This window comes from Gavialis gangeticus, unplaced genomic scaffold (genome assembly GCF_001723915.1).
Source record: "Gavialis gangeticus isolate Ggan-Ray unplaced genomic scaffold, GavGan_comp1, whole genome shotgun sequence".
Taxonomy (NCBI): Eukaryota; Metazoa; Chordata; order Crocodylia; family Gavialidae; genus Gavialis; species Gavialis gangeticus.
Genome location: NW_017729029.1, coordinates 32,631,759 through 32,647,958, shown reverse-complemented (window position 1 = coordinate 32,647,958; position 16,200 = coordinate 32,631,759). Strand labels below are relative to the sequence as shown.

Sequence of the window (16,200 nt, the reverse complement as noted above, 5' to 3'; positions counted from 1 at the left end):
GCGGGGCACATTGGATGGCAAGTGCTGGGGAGGAGCCGCAAAACTGGGGCTGTGCTGGAGACATTGTGCAGTAGAGGTGATTGGGAGCAGCAGCTCCATGAATGCAGTTGGTTGTTGCCAGGCTCCTGTCCCAAGGCTCCCAGCATGTGGGCTTGCCTTACAGCCCGTGTTGGACACCGATTCTTTCTCTGATTGCTGGGGCCGGAGTGGCTGCCTTGGTGCTGGGGCTCTGGCTCGGAAGCTAGCAACTGCCTTTGCTATCTTGGCAGATGTATCTAGTGTCGCTGGGCATCCTGGCCTGGGCAGGACCAAGGGACCCATCACAGGCCAGAGAGAATCCCTGGGTGGGTCAGATTTGGCCTGTGGGACTTATTTTGCCCACCCCTAAGCTTGACTGCTCTCGATAGTGGCAGATAGCAGAACAAGGAGCAATGGTTTCAAGTTGCAGCAAAGGGGAGTTTAGGTTAGATATTAGGAAGAACTTTCTCACTAGGAGGACAGTAAAAGTGCTGGAACAGGCTGCCCAGAGAGGTGGTGGAATCTCCATCCTTGGAGGTTTTTAAGACTGGGCTAGACTAAGCCTTGGCTGGGATGATCTAGTTGGGAATGTGGTCCTGCTTTGAGCAGGGGATTAGACTAGATAACCTCCTGCCGTCCCTTCCAAACCTAATTTTCTATGATTCTATGACTCAGGATGGCCCAGGAGGCCTTTTCCATTCTAATGTCCTATCAAGTTCATGACATCTGGTTTGGAGCCAGCCAGTCTAAGCTGACCACAATAAAACAGAGAACTTGGAGAAGAAGGGGGAGAGAAAGAGCTCCTGTGAACTGGCAGAGGCCACAGAATGTTCCTACATATCCAGATTCCACTGATGCTTTTCAGGACAGCTGGTAACAGACTAGTGTACAGACACTAAGCTGGACTTAGACTCGTAGATCAAAATCAGTGAACAGAGACCAAAGACTCTCCAAGAAGCTGTGGAATTTGCCATGGAACTTAAAGCATTCTGTACAGTGGTTCACCACAAGAGTCAGTAGCTTCTACTAAGGAAGATAAATGCTGATTACCTTGAGCCCTGTATCTCTAAAGTCCCAAGTATAATATTTATGATGGGCAATTCTAATTTGGTTAAGATACATTTTTTTAAACTGGAAAAATAATAAAATACAGTTTGTAAAAACAAAATAAACTGAGAATAATGCAAAAAAATTAAGGCAGGCAGTCCAGTGAAAGGTACTGTATTAGTATGAGAAAGGACTGACTGCTGCAAAGCAGAACTGTTTTAAATATAAGGCCAATTAGACCCAAGTATCACAACAGCCAAATGAAAGTCTCTTTCCCAGTTCAAAAATGGGGAAGACTGTAAACTGAAGGGGCAAAGTCCAGTGGTTCAAAGATAACCCCATAGTCTTTGTTTAGCCCTGGGAAGTTAAATAATAATGGGATCTTCAGCTACTGAATATTATACACACACACACACGGCAAATGAAATATAAAAATAGTAGAGGTCACTGGTTCAAACATAAGCATGAGACCAGACATACCCAGAAGGGTAGGAGACACCCCTTTACCTTGGTGTCATACCACAAATTGTCTGGGGAAATTCTTTTTAATGATGTGGCCCAAATTAAAAAAAAAGATTAATTGGCAACTGACAGCAGTACACAAGTTATCCTGCCTCCAGGGATAGATACAAAGTACCTGTATGTTGGGAGAGCTTTCCAGCAAAAGGAGTAGCTGAAAGCTGTTCTGAGACTCAGGGATTCTCAAGGGACTCTAAGCTGTTAAAGTGCTTGTGAATTCAAGCAGAACAGATTCCTGTTCTTTTGCTCAATATTTCTGGTAAGCAACAAATTGTACAGAAGGGAATTGTGGTTGGAAATCTGAAGCACTAGATCTAGTAAATGCTGGTAAAGAAGAAAACTACAAAGGGGAAGTGGGTCAAGGGGAGTTCCCAGGGTTTTTACTGGTTTTTTTCTCGTGCGATCCTGTACACTGAAATAAGAGAAACAGCAAAACAGTCTATTTCTGATTAGGAATCAGGAATTATCCTCCTATTGCAAGAACACCATAAGCTGCATTGCATTGAATGGGGGACACTGGCCCATTATGTAGCCACCTTATCATTTACCATAGGCAAAAGGGAAGCAGGCTAACAGCCAATAGAGGAAATGTACCAGAGAAACATATAATAGAGACTTCAGGCATTCCTTCAGGCATCACCCTAGTTCTGGCTAAGGAACAAAGAAGGTGGCAGCATCTGCCTTGGTGAGGGCTACAGAAAATTAAATGAAGGTCCTTCTTAGCTGCTACTATAAACAGCAAGCGGATACACTGGATGCTGTAGCAGGTTCAGTCTGGTTTTCCAGACTGGAACATAGCAAGTGAAAGCAGATCCAAAGAACAGGGAAAAGGCTGCCTTTTACAGTAGGGCAAGACCCACAGTAATTTAAAGAGATGGCTTTTAGTGTGTGCAATGCATCAACTGCATTGGAAAGGATATTACATGGCATACCATTTTCATCCTGTTTGTTATATGTATAGGATATCCTGGTGCATGCTTCAATGTTTTGAACAAAAAACCAAACTGTTCCATTTTGAAACGGTTTGTGATAAACTTAAAGCTGCCAATATGAAATTGGACCTACAGAAATGCATCTGGCTTCAAAAAAAAGGTAATTTACTTTGGGCACTGAATCAGCAAGGAGAGAATAGTCACTGACAGAAAGAAAACAGAGGCTGGCAGAACTGACTGGCCCACTCCCCAGATACCCACAGATGGACAGAGTTTTGTAGGGCCCTGCTCCTAGCACAGAAGGTTTGTTTATGGGTTTGCCAATATTGCAAAATCACTGTCTAGCTGGGTGAGAAAGGAAAACCACTTCAGTTGTCAGTATGTGATTTACCATTTTCAGAACTGAAAAAGACTCTTTTAATGGCTCCTGTCTCAGCTTACCCATATTTCAAAACAGCTTTCATACTGGGCCAAAATGTTGGTGCTTTAAGTTTAGGGACTTATTGAAACGAGAACACAAAGCACTCAAGGGCAGTAGCTTATTACAGTAAAGGAACTTCTAGCAATGTTTAAATCATTTGAATATTTTCTACCACTATTTGCATGAAGGAAATTTGTAGGCAGGACAGACAGACCATGCACCCATGCAGTGGCAGTTTAGACTGAGGGATCCTGAGGAGCAGCTTGCCAGAGTTCACTGTCACACATAGTCCTGACCACAGGCACTGTCCAGGCAGCCTTGTTTAGATGCTAAGATCAAACACAGCCCTAAGCAGCAGAGCAAGGATGTGGCTATTCAAGAGAAAGACCATGTTTAGGAAGAAACAGCTGCCTCCTCTCTTCCTGTAATTTACAAGAGGGCAAATGACACTGGTCCAGCTGCTGAAACAGCAGCTAAGGACATTCCAAAATCTGATATCAGCATACTGTATGACTGGAAAACCATTTGGTAAATGTAGCATCTGTTTAGAAAATCATAATAACGCCATTAGCATAGTAATTCCATTTGTAGAATACCCTTCTGGTGGTATGAAAATCTAAAGCTTAAAAATGAAATACTGTTTAGATGTGAATAATCAGCAAGTGATGGCAGTTACCAGCTGGGTATACCAGATACCTTGAAAAAGGTGCTGGACATACTGGGACTGTAAAACACCTAGCCACGTTAAGAGGAAACTTCTATTGGATAAAATGCAGGCAGGATGCAGAGAACTGGTGTAGAAAATAATATTTGTGTTGCAAAGAACTTTCTCTGAGCTGAGAGATTTCCTGAGCACTTTTGTATGAAGGTACTAACAGGAGTCCTTGAGCCCCTGCCTGAGATTTATTAAACAATGTTAAAAACAGCTTATGTTTATTATGAATTAACCCATAAAGGATAAATACTAATTGAAGCAGTGAAGTATAGTTGAATAAAAGCTTCTTCTAACAGCATTGCTTCATCACTTTTCTCATCCAAAAAAGGAGCAAAATATATGGTTTCAGCTGTTTGCAGTTTATCTCTCTTGGCAAGAATACCAGCCTCCTACCACTAACTGATTTACATTCATTCCATCTGGTAGAAATCTAATTTAAATATGAATAAAAATACAAAAAAAAACACCTCATGGGCACTGTAAAAATCCATAAACTTGACATGCTTTATCCTATCACAACACACTTTCAATATTATTCTTCTCACTTCACTGAGACTTTCCTAAAAAAATTAAGACACTGCAAAACACCACGTATGTGGCGCTAAACACTGTAAAAAAAAAAAAAAGAAAAAAAAAGCACGAAACGTGATTATACTAGTTAGTACTATGCAGTGATTGAAATAATTTATATTTAAAGTAGGATTATAACACTGATCTCTAAGGATGCAAACAGACACTGTCTTTGTACAATCATAAACATTTTTATGGTGGCACAAAACCCAAGCAAAGAGATATTCATGCCCCTTTGTTACGTCACAAATGCCCAAAATTTTGGTCGCAAAGGCAGGTGGAAAAAGAAGTGTGCTTTTTTTTTTTGTGAGAGATGTTCACCCTCTCCAGCTACCCCAGGTAGGTGCACCCAGAGTTCAGGGCCCTGATCCTATGAGCCCTGAGAATTTCCATGTAGGATCAGGCCCCTGAAGCCCTGGGAACACCTACCAAGGTTCCCTGCTTGCAGACACACACACTCAGCACACATATTGTGCTGCCTTGCCCCAGCTCATGACAATAGGCAACATCTGTGTTGCCCAATAAAGCATGTGTGTGTTATAGCCTAACATTCCTAATTGAATTTATGCTTGAAAAAGTTAAAGAATTTTCACCAAATTAAGTGAATACACACAGATAAAATCTGACATTTTGCTTAACATAAGTATAAAAATAGCTAGTAAAACCACATGGATCACATTCATCAGTGGTAGAAACAGTGCACTCTATGTAGTCAATGATGAACTTCCATGAAAATTATCATGCAGGACACTAGGTTTGAGGCTACGATTTTCAAAGCATAATTATTAAACACTATTAAACACATTATAATGAAGCATATAATTAAGTTTCAGCAGCATCAAGACTTGTTCTTCTTCACAGAACATCTGAGTAGCTGCAGATCAAATAATGCTACAGTCCCAAATACTTTTTATGGGTGGAGTTCTGCCATCAAATATTAATTCCTTGCAGGATCAAAGGCTAAACATCACAACTTCTGTGAAATTTTTTCATGTTTACCTACTAAACTAGTATGAATTGGACAGAATACGCTTCCAGCATACCTGGCACAACCCTTCTGAAGAGATAAGTTTCCAATACAATGTCAATACTTAATGCCACCATGCTCTTTTGCCACATTACAGCCGTTCTGCGCTGTATCTTCTTTTAAAACAGTCCATATTTTCAATGATAAAAGGGGAAAGGGTTTTAATTTCCACCCCACATCTATAATGCAAGTTTCATTTGCAGTACTAATGCAATTTTAAAAGTACTCTACCTATGCAGTTCTGAATTAAATACTAACAAAGTCTGTATGAACTCTGTAGATAAGCAGCTGGAGAGACCTGGCCTCCTCACTTGGTCTAAGCTACTCAAAGTAATATTTTTTTATTGATATCTTCATTATTTTATATATTTGCTCATTCTTACTTGCATCTTGTAAAAATATTTTGTAAAACTAAAATGTGTTGCACCCCAAAGTGCAAGAATACAGGCTTGTTCTTTGCCATTCTTCTTTCCATTTCATGCCAGATGCCAAGACTGGTTTTGTACCCAAACAGAAACTAAGAAAAGATTACAGTACTCAACCACTTGGCCAAGTAAAGATTTAAACTCAAGGCCTCTGGTATCAGAAGCTATTATGGAGACATGTACTTTCACACAAGTTGACTCCTAAAGCGCAAGATTTCTGCTCCTGAAATTATATGAAAATATTTTTTTTCCCTTGAATGCGACACTTTTATCAATTAGTACTGTCTTTACTGTTTATGTTATAAAAAGAGTTTCTTTTTAACAGAATAGTCAACTGAAATTTTCACTATACAAAAAGCTCTGCCTTTGGAATACTTTGTCAACAGTAATAAAAGACTGAATAACTAGGTTACGAAAACTGTATATACCACATTATCTGCAGATACTGGATTTTGATCCTCTTCTTTATGGCCAATATCTTCACTTTGAAGAGCTTCATTGGCTTCTTCTGCAGAAACAAATACATTTGCTCTTTTATTTTTTCCTAGGTTTTAAGTTTAGTATCTTTAGTGCATTTTTTCATGGATTTGTGTAAAATTTACTACAGGGTGACATCTTCTATGATTTTTAAACCAAAAGGGACTGTACAACATTTCAAATCACCATGCCTTGAGAAGACAAACATAATTCCTGTTAACCTCCTACATCAAACACCAACATTTCCGTATTTACAACTTCAGTCTGAGAGTTTGACACTAGAGCTGGCAGGAGATTTTTCATTAAAGAAAGTCTTAAGGATTATTTGCATTAAAGTAAACTATCACTGAGGTCTTATTTGTAAATTCAGAAACTTTTTTGCAAACTTGGGAAGGCTGTGGTAACTGTTATTTTATCAAATAATTAATTATTGTTGGTACACCCATTGTATTTATCTTCCAGAACTGTTTAACTGCAGCTCAATTTATTTTGAAGTTGGGACAAGAAGGAAAATAATCCTTCTGTTAGAATATATAATCTCCCTTTCACTCTTAGTTGGTAAGGAAATCCTGCACTTGTCCTGTGGTTCCATAAACCTTATAAGCTTCTTCTCATTGCCTGTATCCCTTAAAGCTGTATCCCGAGTTTCAAAATGCCTAGCTCGATGAACAGTCATCTTGCATTTTAAACTATTAGAGCAGTTCATTCACCCTCAGGCATGTCAAAGATTCTAAGAGCTTTGCATTTTACTTGGCTTTCAATACTTTTACCCAATTCGGTATCATCTTCTTTTATTCCTTAGAGTGGTGTTTGACAAAGACATCATCACAAGTTTGTTCCTAACAGTTCTCAATTTCTCCAACTCTTTCCTCTAAATTGCTCAAACAGACAGACAAGATCAAATCTGACTGCCATAGCATGCATTAAAATAGCATCCCTTTTAGTCTAGAAGTGCAGGCCTTATTGATCTCTTCTAATCAGAAATGCTGGGAGCAATTAGCTGAACATACAGAGTCAGTGAAATGTAAAAAATAGTAGAGTTCATCTGCCTTAGGGCCCAGAGTTTTAATTAAAAGGAGGAGAAGGAAAGGGAGACACGGGTGACTTGCTTTGGTCATTCTCTTCTGTATGACATAAATCAGCTTGTCTTCTATTCCCTTTCAGCATTCAGAATAATGAAATTGCAAGAGTGGGAATACACATTTATTCAGACATGTGTACAAACGCATACATGCAAAATATGTGCAAATGCATATGTACTCTTACCAAAGCCTAGTACTACAGACTCTGCCATCCAATTCTCCTGATTATTACCTAGCTGGCAAAGAGACATCCAAGCCATCTTAGAAAGTGCTTAGGCTAGAATTTCTGTTTTTGCTATAACCTGACTTCACTGACCTGATTATGCATCTGAACTGACTGAAGAGAACTGACTTGTTAGCTTATTTTTGTGCATTTTTTTAAAGGATGCCAAAAGAATAAATTCATACTCTTACTACAGCTTGTATAAATCTACATAACTACCTAAATAAATATAAAAAAACCTTGCCCCTGCCATATCAGCTTATGACTGTGACTAACAAAACAGAGGTCTGAATTTCTTAATACCTGTCCATGTCAGAAAAGCAATTATTTCAGACATTTTAGAATGTGTATGTCAGACAGGATTAAAAATCATATGAAGTGCATCTAATGGGAAAAAAAAGGATACAGAGTAATAACGACAGCTTCAATTACCTTGTGAACTTCCTTCCGATAAGCAGATTGATACTTCATCATTCCTATCATTATCATCACTCACTTCGGTAGCAATTTCTTCTCCTGGAGTAAGTGATGATTTAGTACCAAATTCTGATTGATCAGAGAAATCAGCAGGGCCTCCTCTAGGGGGTGGGACTTCAATCCCCATTAAACGATATTTCCGTCTTCTGTTTCCAATCCAAGTCTTTTAAAGAGAGATACAAATGGATAACATAAGAATCTAGAACATAAACTACAGGCCTGAAATGAAGAGAAAGAAACGTATCTATGTTACAGAAGGCAAGATCTTTGGCTCTGTTCTTTCTGTTCTGCACCGCATGCCACTGAAATAAAGATAAACTGAGTGGATCTGCCTGCCTTGGTATTTTCCAAGGAATCCTTTAAGTCTCCTGGCATTTTACATAGTAGTCATAGCCAGGAGAAACTGGGCATTGTCAGAACGCTACTGGATTCATGTTTTTCTTTGTTGCAAATGATGGCTTTATTAATTTTTGATAATCAGATATAACAGGGACATTCTTAAGAACACTTTAAATTAGGGCTGTCAAATTTACTTGCCCCCCCGCCCCTGCAGGCTGGATCCAGATGCAGCAGTGAAACAATCAGCAGCTTTGTTAAAAGCTGTGGTGCTTGAACCTTTGGGTCAGGCAAGGGAGCTGCAGAGATTAACGGCCACGTCTTGCTCTACCAATGCTGGAATACATCTGTAGCCATACCATGGAATTTGGTGGTGGGTTTTGCCTCGCATTCCCAGTCACCCCAGCAGCCCTGTGAGCTGGATGACGTGGCTCTGAACACCATATCTTTGACACCCCTGCTTTAAAAAATGTTAGCAACTGAAACTGCTCTAGGATCAAAGACTCTAAGAGCTGACTCAAAATTGCACAGCACTATTGCCTTACATTCCTTTCAGGTAATCTAAATTACCATACTCTTTGAAAGATAAACTTATACTCAGGGGTATCAAAACACAATGGATATGCAAAAATTATGAGCATGCTTACTCTGTCCTATACTGTAGACAGAAAACTACATTAAAAGGACATTAGCAAGGTTGCAAAGTGAAGCACTCAACAATCCCAAATGCCAGAATTAAGGTGGCTCATCACTTCTCATCTGACCAGTCTCTCTCATCTACTGTTTCTGTTCCACAGGCCCAGCCTCCCCTAAATACATCTTCTCTTCCTAGTCTCTTCCTTCATCCCTTCTTGGCTACTTTTCCAAGCCCCTTTTTCTCCTCGTCAGACTAGATCCTAGTTCTACTCACCTTGCTCAGCGGCTAATTGTAACCTTCCTTTACCATGGCTTGCAGTCCAAATTTCCAGCACTACCTCTCCCCCACCACGCCCACATCCAGTCATTTTTTCTCAGCTTTTCCCATTAAATCAAAGGTCCACCAGACTTCTTGTCTTAGATTATTTCATTACATTATTCCTTTCTAAAAACAATTCCCTTGAAACAATATATCTTCACTTAGCTTGGTAATGTTTTTAATTGTTTTAGGCTAATATATTTTTAATAGAATGGGATCTACCTGCAATCTGCATATTCATGAGAATGTACAATAGTCCCACATTGTAGTTATTAGAGTTCTCAACATGCAGTACATTTGGTGTTCTGGTCTTTTTTTTTTTGTCTTTTTTTTTTTTTTTAAAGAAAATAGTGCACCAAATTGCACTGTTTTTTTTTTAATTACTTAATTAAGTAGTTCTTAGAACTAATATTTGTATGCCTTCTACATTGTCACAATGTATTTTTCCTATGTTTAAAAGTGAGTGACTATTCATCCTCTTCTAATGTGAAGTATTGAAAAAACACTGCAAGAATTATTTGGAACATATGGACAAGACAGACTGTTTATTTTTCTTTTGAATTACTTATTTTGCAGAGTTTTTGAAAAGCAGAAAACAGAACCACATATTAAATGCTGTATATTAAACAAGCCTTGTGAAATACATGCATATGCTTCTGAAATGTACTGATTTAAATTTGGAAAGTAAATGTGTCATTTATTTATAGGCTTTCCTGTAGCACGCATCACTTGATAGTGGATATTATGGAGCAATGCACTGAGATGCATCTGAATACAAGTTAAGCTGCATTATCCTTTTCCTCCCAGAACATTCAGAAGTCTGATATCCAAGTATAACAATACGCCATTTATTCTGTTCACCAGACACTAACTTTTGGTATACGTCAGTCAGGAGAGAGAATAAAAAGAAACAACCTTATTAGCCACAAGAAGCTAGGCAATCTACAGTAACCAGAAAAAAAATGAAAAAGTATTGGGCACTTTAATGAATGATTGGCACAGCATTCATGTGTCTGAGAATACCATGAAACAACTTGTTTAGTTTTTGGTGCCTTGGAAAACACTTGAAAGACAATGTAGAGGCTTAAATATGTACAATAAGTTACAACCTTCAGTGACTCAGGATACCTCTATATGTTACTTTTATGCCATAATTATTGTGTTAATCACAGCATAAATGGCAAGGGTTTTACACGTGCACCCAATTTAAGACATCAAAGTAGGCAACAGTCAATCTCTGGATCATGGTGTACATGTAAGAGGTCTAGTCAGGTGCCTGATGAATCTGTTTTTATGGAGTCCTATGACTATCCCAAGATCTTCGACATGTATGCCCAAGCAAGAGTATGGAGCAGTGGAGATTGCCCAAGAACATGACTGCTTTACGCCACTGAAACAGAATCTAAAGGCCAGACTGAGTACAGACATTCAATGCCTCGATGGCTGTAGGTTCTGCCAGAAAGCAACAGATAAGAACTGCTGCTGACTGCCTAGAGCCTCAGTGAGGGCATATTTCTGTCAGGGTGATGTCCCTTAGCCTTTCTCCAACCAAGGAGTACCCAATAAGGCAGTGAGGGACAGGGTTTTGAAGCATCTTATACTCACTCTGGAGATTGCAACATTGTGGTATTTTATAGAAGCTCCCCCGCCACAAGTAGCCCCACCAAACTGCCACCAGGCCCTCCAGTTGGACACAATTTGCGGTCATGCCCAGGACCATATAATGGCAAACAGCCAAAAGAATGTTTCACATACAAGGTAGAACTTCTTTGTGACTTGTTTGTATAGCACCTTAAATCTTTATCAGCAACTTGGATGAGGGGGTGGAAAGCATGCTGTCCAACTTTGCTGATGACACTAAGATGTGGGGCAAGGTGGACACACTTGAAGGGAGAGAGAGGGTACAAATAGATTTAGACAGACTACAAAAGTGGGCAGATGAGAATAGGATGGGGTTCAACGTAGACACATGCAGGGTGCTGCACCTTGGGAGAAGGAATCTACAGCACACATACAGGCTGGGGAGTTCCTCTCTTGAAAGCCCAGAGGCGGAATGGGATCTTCGTGTCATTACTGACTCCAAGATGAACATGAGCCGCCAATGCCAGACCGCAGCCAGCAAGGCCAGCCATACCTTGTCATGCATCCAAAGATGCATCTCAAGCCCGTCCAGAGAGGTGATACTCCCCCTCTATGTGACTTTGGTTAGGCTGCACTTGGAGTACTGCGTCCAGTACTGGGCGCCACACTTCAAAAGGGATGTGGCCCACCTGGAGAGGGTTCAGAGGAAGGCCACCCGCTTGGTGAGAGGGCACCAGGACAGGCCCCATAAGGAGAGACTGAGGGACCTGAACCTGTTCAGCCTCAGCAAGAGAAGGCTGAGGGGGGACCTGGTGGCTGCCTACAAACTCATCAGGGGAGATCAACAGCAAATAGGTAGAGCCCTTTTCTCCCCAGAACCACCTGGGGTGACGAAGAACAATGGTAATAAGCTGATGGAGAATAGGTTTAGGTTAGAGATCAGAAGGCAGTTTTTTGCAGTTAGGGTGGCCAAAATCTGGAACCAACTTTCCAGGGAAGTGGTCCTCGCCCTACCTTGGGCAAATTCGAGAGAAGGTTGGATGATCACCTGTCTGGGGTCTTGTGAACCCAGCATTAGTTCCTGCCTGTAGCAGGGGGTCAGGCTAGATGATCTGTTCAGGTCCCTCCTGACCCTAGCTACTATGAAACTATGAACCTGTAGCAGATTCATGGCTGCCCCAGGGCCAGTGCCAACAATCAGCTGATTGCACTGCACTGGAACATGCCAGGCTGGTGGCACCTGGTTAATGCAGGGGGAGCCCAGGATCAAGATCCTGCACTGACAAGTAGAAAGGGCTCAGCTGATACTATCTTGACATCAGATCCAATGTGTGGGACAGCAGAAGGCACAATTGTTGGGACTGGAGCTCAGATCCCATAGAACCTTTAAATGACCAGGGGATAAGGGCCAGAGGCCTCTGAGAACAATTTTCATGTAACATTTGTGCCAGAGAATTCATTGACCGTTGATAGATTGAATCTGATGGAACTTACAGAGCAGATGTGAATGTCATTCTTATGCGAAAAAGGAAAAGCAATACATTTCATAATGGTATGATTCCTTATACCACAGAAACTACATTTTATATGGCTCTACATACACAGGCCATGTATATTTTTAGAAAAGCAACATTTCTCAATAGAAAAATAACTGAGGAAAAGTTATCTCCTTAAAAATATATTACAAGTAGCATGGGAACTGAACAGAATTAATAAAAATTAAAATGTTCTATGTAAACAAGCGTACACATTAAACCATTTTTGTTATACTTCATAATTTACAAGGAAGGGTAAATAGCCGTACAGCTACTAGAATTTATGCTGTCCTTTTATTTATTCCATAGTGTTTCATACATGGATTCCACGTATTGAGACTGGAGAATATTTGCCAGTTCATATGTGAATGTAAGCTATCCTTGTGCTGCAGGACCAACAGTCACCCCAGTTCGTTCTCTAACATCATTCCCATAGATTATATAGAGCAGTGCTTCCCAAACTTTTCCTCAGCATGACCCCTCACTTCCAACCCACAGCCCCCCACCCCCATGACGCCATCCACTCATGTTGCAACCCTAGTTGGGGTGGCAACCCACAGTTTGCAAATTGCTGATATACATAGTAGCCAACTGCCTGTTGAGAAGGATGGGGTACGCGGGGGCGAGGTGTGGTGGGAGAGGACTGGGATGGAGTGCCACCACCTAACACTCCATGCTGCTGCTGTTCTGCCTCTTTCAGGGACCAGGATGGGGGAACTGAGGCCAGCAGTGCTGGCCTCAGCTCCCCCACCCTCTGTCCAGTCCTTGGAGCAGCTTTGGAATCATGGTGGTTCTCCCCCATGTTTGGAGCACTTTGACTGGCTGTTTCCATCAGCCAATCAGTGTGAAGAAAGCATTACAGACAGACGGATAAACTTAGGCTTTTATAATATTAGAATGAAGCAGAGGGTAAATAGGTTAGGTAGCAGAATAGACATAGGAAGGATACATCTTGAAGAACTGCAATAACTGTACAGCCAATAGTTCTTCTTTCTGTAGATGTTTCACTGTAGGTGATTTCTATGGCCCCCTCGACATGTTACATGTATTGTGCTATTAACTGGTTGGGAGTTCCTCGTGGTTCAATGGCAGAATCCTTGTCTGCCACACAAAAGACCCAGATTTGATTCTCGGCTACTTATACAACTACAGGCATGGAAGCACCAAGTGCCTGGACTTCTGACCTTTGGGTTCTGTTTCAGTGGCATAAAGTGGGGGGATGGAAAGCCTGGGCAGCCTCCACTCCTCCAAACTCCTGCCTAGACATATGTGCCAAAGGTCTGGGTGACCTCTCATGCATGCACCATAATCTGAAAGGATTAACATTTTCTAAAAACACATTAACTGGTTGATTGTGCAATTACCTTGACACCAACAACACGTGCAAAGTAACTATCACACAATAAAAATCTCCAACCAGCTATTGTTAGACCTCAAAAACATATACTGACTTTATAGCTGGTTGCTATCAAGCTTTAATTTGCACATGTAGCAGGGACCCATAGACCTGCAACTGCAGACACTGGATCCCAGCAGCACACCCTCCAGGGCTGGGACCCATCTGGGTCCTGGCAGCCATGGGGCTAGCTGTGATCTCCCAGCCTCAGGGGTGGGTGGAGCCCCCAGGGGTGGGAGATCATGGATTACGCTCCATCTGCACCCGCAATAAAGCACAGTGGGATCTAATGTGCAACCCCACAATGATGCCTCCTGTCATGAACACACAGCATGGCAGGAGGCGTAATTGTGCATTAGATCCCATTGCCTGCGTGTGTAGAGGGGGCTTAAAGCACAGAGTACTAAAGAGACAGCTGGTTGGAGTCCTATTCTAGCAGAGTTTGGAGGACTTCCCTATGGTTGAAGCAGTCACTTACAATAATTTAGATCCCTATTTTGTTGCCTTGCATATGTTAATAATAAGACACTCTGAGCCAAATGCCCGCCTTCTCGCCCACCATGCCTTGATGTTAATTAATTAATTAATAACCTTAATAAGCAGGAGGCTGCTCATTACTTGCCCCGATGCCAGGAGGTGCAGCTCCATTCCTCCCCTACACTGCAGCCCATGCCTCACAGATGGCATCCACTGTTGTCAACATCACCGGTCCCACTCTGGCCCCAGACTCCTACTATTTGAACACCACCTGGATCCCTCCATTCAGGAAGCCTACTCTGCCTTCATTCTAGGCTGCATAGCTCTCTGAGTTGCTTCCCCCTTATGGGTGTGGTCCCCCGGGACCTTCAGCTACACTGGCCCTGGCCTCACCTCCAGGCCAGTTGGAACCCCAGGCCCTCAGCTCTGGGCGTCCCTCGCACTGGGCCCCTGGCCTTTTGACCCATCCAGTCCTGGTCCCAGCATTGACCAGTTGGGGGTTGTCAAGACAGGTTTCTGAGTCTATGGCCCCATTCTCTTGCTGGGGTCCACCTTCTGGACCCTACAAGGGGGTAACCCACCCAGTTGTGGGAGCCAGGGTTAAGGCGCCCCGACCCGCCTTTCACTGGGGTGGTAACTGGCCTGGCATTTCCTGGGGGGCTCCCACACCACTGAGAGCCCCACCAGGCCACCCACTCCCAGCAGGGTGCAGGTTTAGGTCATGCCCAGGACCAGGAGCCTCCTGACCATCCCCTACAGCTCCTTCCTTACGTCCAGGGTGTTCCATGAAGCCTCACAGCCAGGTGATGTTGCTGCACCTCCAGCCAGCAGCAAAATGACCTGTTTATATGGGCAGCCAGAGTTCTAAAATGGCCGTCACAATTAAGCACCTGCTGGGTGCTTGGTCCCAAGTCTTAAAGTGGCAGGCACAAACAGTCCCCTGCCTCACCATCTTTTGTACAAATTTCAGATGTAGCTGAAGTTTAAAAAAAAAAAACCCCAAAAAGCAAGATCCCCCCTGCAAAGAAACTTTATCACACTGGGTGGGGACCAGAAGTAAAGTCCCTGGGATTTCTGGTTTTGGTGGACTGACCAAATTAGGAGGTCGGGGATGCCCAAATTAAGGTACCGGTGGAATGACCAAATTAAGATTTTGCATGTGATATATGTCTGAGAAACAAAGGGATATGCTGATAGGACAGAACATGGACAATATGACAACCACAGGGAGACCAATCAACAGTACCTGAAAACGAAGAGTCATCAGGGAGACAAGAATACAAATGGAAGGATTTTCAGAGCAGCATGGGGTGGATCCCAAGGACACTGTGGGAGGAGGGTCCATCTCACCCACCCCATCGGGGGGTGGGCCTTGGTCCTTGACCTCCAAGACTGCTGACATCTGAGATTCAAGCAAAGAACCACAGGGTGGCACTTGTGCACTGGCCAGGCATACCATCCCTCTGTGAAGCCACAGCACTGGTAGATAGGTAGGATTGGGCAGAGTGGAGGGGGAGAGCTTATTTTGTTTGCTTTGCCTACATTACTCTTATTTGTTATCACTGTGTATCAATAAAATCAATAAAAAATTAAATGGAAGAAGTTGTGGTTGGTCTGATGGTTGAGTCCACCCAGAACAAGGTATCAGGACTGAGCTGTAAATCCAGTGCCAATAGCATATAATTACAAATATTCTCCTTACCCAAATGAAATAATTCCTAGGGTTTTTGTCCCCTCCCCCAATGACAGGAATCTACCACACTAACTTTGCAGACTCTAAGACTGCCTTCTTAGCCGGAATTGAAATGATAATTGGTAGAAAACCATTAATAATGTCCAATATTTGGGGCAGACAAGGTTCTTTGGGTAAATCCAATATCTTCTATTAGACCAACCGAAGTTGGAAAAATTGTTCTTTATAAGCTTTCAGGTAAAAGCATCCTTTTTTCAGGATGAGGAAACATTTGCAGTTGTTCTGTGCTCATCC

The 16,200-nt window shown here is 42.1% G+C and overlaps 1 protein-coding gene across 3 annotated transcripts in view; it reads right to left on the bottom strand.

Moving 5' to 3' along the window:
• The window catches only part of HDX (highly divergent homeobox), a 119,501-nt gene that overhangs the window by 33,658 nt on the left and 69,643 nt on the right, over nt 1–16,200 (bottom strand). For all 3 annotated transcript variants that reach the window (XM_019521387.1, XM_019521385.1, XM_019521388.1), the window contains 2 exons: nt 7,889–8,096; nt 6,103–6,182 (listed from right to left, as the gene is read on the bottom strand). In XM_019521387.1, the coding sequence (XP_019376932.1) occupies nt 6,103–6,182; nt 7,889–8,096 (288 nt within the window). The remainder of the gene's footprint in view (nt 1–6,102; nt 6,183–7,888; nt 8,097–16,200) is intronic.